Source organism: Silene latifolia, unplaced genomic scaffold, assembly GCF_048544455.1.
Source record: "Silene latifolia isolate original U9 population unplaced genomic scaffold, ASM4854445v1 scaffold_20.1, whole genome shotgun sequence".
In the NCBI taxonomy this organism is placed as follows: domain Eukaryota; kingdom Viridiplantae; phylum Streptophyta; class Magnoliopsida; order Caryophyllales; family Caryophyllaceae; genus Silene; species Silene latifolia.
Genome location: NW_027413163.1, coordinates 6,840,632 through 6,847,511, shown reverse-complemented (window position 1 = coordinate 6,847,511; position 6,880 = coordinate 6,840,632). Strand labels below are relative to the sequence as shown.

At 37.9% G+C, this 6,880-nt stretch overlaps 1 protein-coding gene across 1 annotated transcript; it reads left to right on the top strand.

Moving 5' to 3' along the window:
- Nucleotides 1-518: 518 nt before the first annotated feature.
- On the top strand, nucleotides 519-5,834 carry LOC141638516 (uncharacterized). The gene is made up of 7 exons (XM_074447927.1): nucleotides 519-789; nucleotides 2,401-2,571; nucleotides 2,740-2,904; nucleotides 3,177-3,341; nucleotides 4,519-4,653; nucleotides 4,919-5,016; nucleotides 5,478-5,834. The coding sequence occupies exons 1-7, from the start codon at nucleotides 607-609 to the stop codon at nucleotides 5,665-5,667; spliced, it is 1,107 nt and encodes a 368-aa protein (XP_074304028.1). The 5' UTR covers nucleotides 519-606; the 3' UTR covers nucleotides 5,668-5,834.
- Nucleotides 5,835-6,880: the final 1,046 nt, after the last annotated feature.

Genomic DNA, 6,880 nt, shown 5'->3' with positions numbered 1-6,880 from the left:
TAGATAAGACAAAAAGTAGAATGCATTTAAAATCACAAATGACTAGTCTTTATCCTCCTATGTGGGTTTTTTTGACCCGTCATAAATTTGTGACGGATATTGACCTTCACAAATGAGAATTTGTGAAACAGATAACCGAAGAATAATTTTTGGGTTATTCTATGTGGTACCCATGTGTTTTCTCGAATTCTACGTGGTACCCTTGCGTTTGTGAAACCATCAATGGTACCCCTAAACTTTTTAAAATGCTCTAAAAACACCCAAACCACTAAAAATCACATTTTTAAACTGTTAAATTTTGTAAAAAGAATATGTTTACAATTAACTAAACGATGTTTATGTTAATGCCGTGACAAATTATTGCCAAAAAATCAATCCAAAATGTATAAACTAAACATTTAAAAGAGGCGTATTAGAGTATTTTGGGCATTTAAAAATGTTTTTATTAAATTTAGGGGTACCAATAATATTTTAAAAAAGCGAATCTTATCATGTCAAATTCGAAAAAGTAGAAGTGAACCAGAAAAACCCATAATTTTTTAAAGAATACAAGTCATTCATTGTGCTATGTAATTTGAACATCATCACACTCCGCTATCAACAACGATGACGGAGGAGAAGATAGTGAGGTATGGGATTATAGGAGTAGGAATGATGGGTAGAGAACACCTGATTAACCTCTACCACCTCCGTCACCTCCGCGTCTCCGTCGTATGCATCGCTGATCCTCATCTCCCTTCTCAACGTGCCGCCGTTGAGCTGGCCAACTCCTTCAATTGGCCCCTTCAGGTACCTCTTTACATTCTTTTTGCTTATTTGATTCAACTCGTTGCTAACAAAGGGATAAGACTGCGTACATTCGACCCCATCACCTCACAAATATAATTTGCGGGGGCCGGGGGGGTCGTTGAGGGCTTTTGAGGCACTTGGGTAATTTTATTTTTTTGTTGATGAAAAAAAGTACTCCTTCTGTCCTATCATTTGTTTAGCTTTGGTTTTAGCATAAAGACTAAATAAAGGGTGAGTGGATCATTTGTAGTGGTTGTTAGTGGATGACAAGTGGACATAATGTATGTGTATGATCAAATAATTCATAAAAAAAAAAACATACCTAATATAGAAAGTTAAACAAATGGATGCAAATGACCGGGACACAGGGCGTGCATTTTTATTTCCAATGGAGACAAAGACTTATTATTCTTTGGTTATATATTACGATGGAATGAAGTGACTTCGCGTCTTTCTAGTGTGAAGTACCTGTCATTTGATGCACTTTATTAGAATCGTAGAGGAAAGAATGCATAAAGAATCGTTGTATTATTGATAATAGTTCGTGTCTCGAATGATTACATTGTCTCGACATTTATAGTACTCCCGAGATCTAAATCGTATCAACTATTATAGGCAACATATAATAACTTTATTCATAATATTATATTATTCCGATTACGATATATTGTAATATACCGTAATATCTTCTAACATCCCCTCAAATCCATGGTAATTTGTCTAAATTTCCATGGGTTTGCAAGGTAGACAAAGAGAAACGGCGCTTTTCGAATCGGTTTCGTCGGGCGGGAACGTCGTCGCTTTTCGAACCCACCAAATCGTTGAAATTTCGTTGTCAAGAACGTCGCATTTTTTCGAACTTGACAAATATCGGTGCGTAACTCGCCAGTCGATGCGTATAGGACTCGCCAGACCGAATTTCTCGTAAATCGCCAATAAAGCAAAAGTATAAGAATTCCACGAAAATCAGGATGTACAGATCTTTTCGAATTCTTAGAAATCTTTGCTTGATGTGAATCAATACGTACGTAGGTCATGATAATGAAAGTCTTGTTCATGGTTTGTGAGCAACGCATAAACCCATGAAAAGAATCGATTTTTTTTTTTTTTCAGTAGATGAAAATAATAGAAAAATTGAATCAGCGGTAACGTAATCCCGCCGGAGGGCACCATAATTCATTAGTCCCTCCGGCAGGGCAGCGGAAGATCGTTTTTAGGCCTCAAGAGCGTGAGGCTCTGATACCATATTAGAATCGTAGAGGAAAGAATGCATAAAGGTAATCGTTGTATTATTGATAATAGTTCGTGTCTCGAATGATTACATTGTCTCGACATTTATAGTACTCCCGAGTTCTAAATCGTATCAACTATTATAGGCAACATATAATAACTTTATTCATAATATTATATTATTCCGATTACGGTATATTGTAATATACCGTAATATCTTCTAACACACTTCTCGCCGCAATTTTCATTTTAGGTACGGAGTAATTTGGAAACAACCTCCTAACCCCGCAGTTTGTGGGAGCTAATGGGGCACCGGGTAATGTTGTTGTTGTTGTTGTATTGATGGAAAATAGTAGTTGATGGGGTGTTTTGATTGAGAAGGTGTTTTCAGGGCACAAGGAGCTGTTGGACAGTGAGCTGTGTGATGTGTTGATCGTGTCATCACCAAATATGACCCATTTTGAGATTCTTATGGACATTATTGCGCATCCTAAGCCTCATCATGTTCTTGTGGAGAAACCTCTTTGCACCACTGTTTCTCATTGCAAGCAGGTATACTACTAAGCCTTTGTGTATTTTGACAATTTGAGATTCTGCTTCTGAGATGAGGGTCAAATATTTGAGATATATTTTGGAAAGCGAAAAAATTGTTGGCAGGCATTGTTTTAGGATGTTTAATCCAAATGATGGGCTTACTTTATGATCTGCTGAGTCTATTAGGTGGTAGATGCAGCGAAGAAACGGGAAGATATGATGGTGCAAGTAGGTTTGGAGTACAGATATATGCCGCCAGTTGCCAAGCTAATACAATTAGTCAGGGGTGGGGATGTAGGTCCAGTCCGTATGGTCTCAATCCGAGAGCATAGGTTTCCTTTCTTGGTCAAGGTAAGTAGTACAGGTGCTTTTATGTATAGGTATAATCCTTGTTGACTCTTGGTCCCCTTTCTTTAGTAAGTTACGATTTTATAAGTTAGCTTGAGAGTTGAGATCATTTCACAATTAAATGTAAAATGAAGACTAAAGATCATAAAATGGCCAACTCAGAATGGTGGCAATACATGAGGATAGGTTCCCTTTCTTGGTTAGGTAAGTAGTACAAGATTTCTCACGGATCGCAATAATACTTGTCTGTTTGTGATACTTTTTTATCTCTTTAGGTAAACAACTGGAACCGATTCAATGTTAACTCAGGAGGGACACTGGTGGAGAAGTGCTGTCATTTCTTTGATCTCATGAGATTGTTTGCGGGTGCAAATCCTGTTCGTGTAATGGCTTCCGGAGCCATGGATGTAAATCACAAGGATGAAGTCTATGATGGGAAGGTATTCTCTTGCACTCAGAAGTTGTTTGGTGAACTTCACCTCTCTAAAACCCCTTTATCTCAGTCTGGAATTTAATCCCTTTGCTGTCCTGGCTGTGGTTTATCACAGTTGGGCAGGTCACTATGCTGCGCTTATTTTGTTTTCTAGAGTATTCTATTCTGAGGTGACTGAGAACTGATAGTAGTATTTTATGTTAATCAACAAATGCTACAAAATGTGAATTGTCAAGTGTCAACATCAGCCATACTAAAGGACTGAGATAATAAACATTTAGATTTATCTTTCTTCACGTTTAGATTTTATTTCAATTCTAAAGCGATAGAAGCGTGTCATCTAAGACTCTATGGAATTTCTCAGAGGAGAGGAGATCTACTCTGCTGAGAAAAATAGGTGATTTCTATGTGGTGCCTGAATTCATTCAGAGAAGAAAGTTTGAGGTTACTTTATGGCTTTAGGAACCTACCTTTTGGGCAAGAGAGACAAGGGAGTTGCGGTGACCAAAGAAATCTGAGGGCTATTGGTAGGAAGGACTGTGAAAACTTTTTCATAACAGCTTGATGATGTTAGGGTTGGAAACCTTGGTAGATCATGGATGCAATTCCAAAACACGTATCATTCACGGTTAATAAGAGCTGGTGATCGGATAGCAGAGATATTCTCTAATGGTGCCTGATTACCTTTGTACGGAAGAATTTTTTGTAATGTTTGCATCTGAGGACTCCTTGTTTTTTCCCCTTCATTGATTTAAAATATCATACTTCTCTACCAATCGTACTTCGCTAATCGCTACCAATGATCAAGTATTAGTCTAAAGTTATCTGGAGTCACTAAACATGATTCCTCGTATAAGATCGTCAATATGAATTGGGAAAACAACGAAAAAGGTGGAATATCTTAATTTTTATTGAACTTAAAAAAGTAATCATGAATGTCGTGTTCATGGTCAGTCTGAGCTGGGTCGGTAGTGTGTTTTGCCGTTAGTGTAGGATGACAACTTAGTTCTTGGGGTAGGTTCGGCGTGGTAGCTCTGAGCCTCTGAGGCTCTGAAGATAAAATTAGTAAGAATTCAAGCTCTGTGTGTAAGAACTGTGTAAAATATGTTCTTTCTCTCTAGTTTTTTGCTTCATCTTCTTGATGTATACTTCAAGAAATATAATGACGTTGTATTGGTACACAGGTGCCTGATATTATTGACAACGCATATGTGATTGTGGAGTTTGATAATGGATCCCGTGGGGCTCTCGACTTATGCATGTTTGCGGAAGGAAGTAAAAATGAGCAGGAAATATCCGTCGTCGGTGATGAGGGAAAGGTGATATTTGTATCAAGTTGAACTAATTTCATCTATAGTTGGTTGTTCAAGATACGCCCTCACACATTGAACATGTGAGACATACCCATTTACCCATTAGTTAAAGCGATATTAATTTGTAACTAATGGGGAAGTAGAGCTTTCTCACTAAATTAATTGTGCGACACTGTTTCATCTAACCTTTAAAGTTTAAACAACCAACTGACTTTCAAATTACTCACAATTTCATTTACTATACTTCTGACTGCATGCTAATTTCTTTCAGGGTGAGGCCTTTGTTCCTGAAGGCATCGTGAGGTTTGGAACTCGTGTGGCAGGCAGGGAGGGTGTACAGACTATAAAAACAGTAGATGATCGAATAAAGTAAGTGGCTTTATTTCTAACGCCTTGTTTGGTTGGAGATAATCCCGGTTACAATGTAAATGAACCTTCATAAGTAGAGATAAGGGGAGATATTGATCATAGTTTCACTTAAACCCATGTTCACACCATTAGATGTAATTAACCACATCATTCGCCCTTCATTTGCCACATTTCGTGTAAAGTGGATCCTATATTCCTATTGCAGCCTTACCCATGTGTTTTACAACACAAAGAGGTTGCTTATGGAGGACTCGTAATGAGACTTGGGTTGAAAATTCCTGTCGGACAAGAAATTCTGCCACTTCGAAAGAAGCACAACTAGTTTGTCTATCTCGTCATAAACCAGAACCACAGAATAGCGAGTCTCTTTAGCTTCACTGAAATTGGAAACAGGATGAGCTCTGCCATCCTGTCATAGGTTCACTACCAGAATGCTTATGAAAATTTCAATCACCTTTCAGATATGACGGTTTGCATCATGGTTCAAGCTACTTGGAGCACCTGAACTTCTTGCATGCCATTAGGGCTAGAGGCGCGCAGGCACCTGAAGTCGATTTAACTGATGGATTGATATCTGTGGCTATAGGAGTTGCCGCTCAAGTTTCCATAGAACAGGGTCGATTTGTTACAATACAAGAGGTCTTAACATGAGTGTATAGTGCAGACGGAGACTGCTGCTATTCTTCAGATAACCAATAAGAAACTGGGAGTCTATGTTCTTGCTGCGAATTGTGATGCTTATGCTTGTTACTGAGGAACGATATTGTAAATTTTATGAACATACTGACCTTCAGCAATTGTAGGCTTGAGTTATCTTACATCCTTTTGTTCAGGCTTTAAATTATTATCCGTTTTAAACAACAACATTACCGCAGTAACTCAAATACTCAATGGCTCCCGCAAATTACGGGATAAAGAGGGGGCCGTTTTAAACAAGATAAATTAACTAATACCTATAATAACAAATATGCTTTTTGCTACAATGACAAAGTTATAGGCTTTTTTCCGCGCATAGGAAAGATAAAATTACATCATTTTTAAGTGTCTCAGTTAGTTGTTTACCTTTTTATTTGTTTTTAACCGTGCTTTTGATGACCAATTCAATTGTTTACCTTTTTATTTGTTTTTAAGAGTGCTTTGATGACCAATTTGATATAAATCACAATCAATTTGGTTCACTAGTCATTTTTTAATAATTAGTCTCTTCCTCTTCCCTTGGTCTTATTTTAGTGTTCATTCATGTACAAGTTTTACTCATTCATGGACATAAATGACGATAATACCCCTCTTATTTTAGTAATTTCATTTTAATACCCTTCTTTCAGTCTCTCTCTTTTCTCCGTATCACCATCCAACCTCCACCCGTCAGCCACCACCCTCACCGCCGCCTCCTTTGCGCCACCGACCGCTCTTGACGACTTGCTCAGACTGGCCATCAGACGATCTCACAGATCCGTCTCCCAACGATGATAATCCGGTTCGATTCTCGTCACTTGTTTATTCGGTTCGGTTCAATTCGATTAAATTACAGTTGTTGTTGTTCTTAGATATTTGAATTATTTGCTTATTTTGACTAATTGAAGATTACTGAATTAGGTATGTAAGATTACTGAAGTCTGCTTCTTCGTGATGGATGCGCTTAGAGAGAAAGGAGCTTAAATGAAGCCGCTTTTGTGTGCTTGTTTAGCATAAGAGCAGGATAAAGTGTTGATTGTTGGTGTGACAGCGAAGCCGAGACTTGGGGCAGACAAAGGAAATGCATTTGGGATGGCTTTTAAGAATGCTGCTCAAGAAATTGGTGTAGAGTTCTTTCACGAACTCTTTGAATATTCATGGATAAACTTATAAAGTTGCTGTCAATTAT

What these genes read in the sequence shown, in the direction of transcription:
- LOC141638516 (XM_074447927.1), top strand. Translation starts at nt 607, where the DNA reads ATGACGGAGGAGAAGATAGTGAGGTATGGGATTATAGGAGTAGGAATG. An exon ending in GGTTTCCTTTCTTGGTCAAG is followed by an intron (nt 2,905 to 3,176) that starts GTAAGTAGTACA and finishes TTATCTCTTTAG; the next exon opens with GTAAACAACTGGAACCGATT. An exon ending in TCGTCGGTGATGAGGGAAAG is followed by an intron (nt 4,654 to 4,918) that starts GTGATATTTGTA and finishes AATTTCTTTCAG; the next exon opens with GGTGAGGCCTTTGTTCCTGA.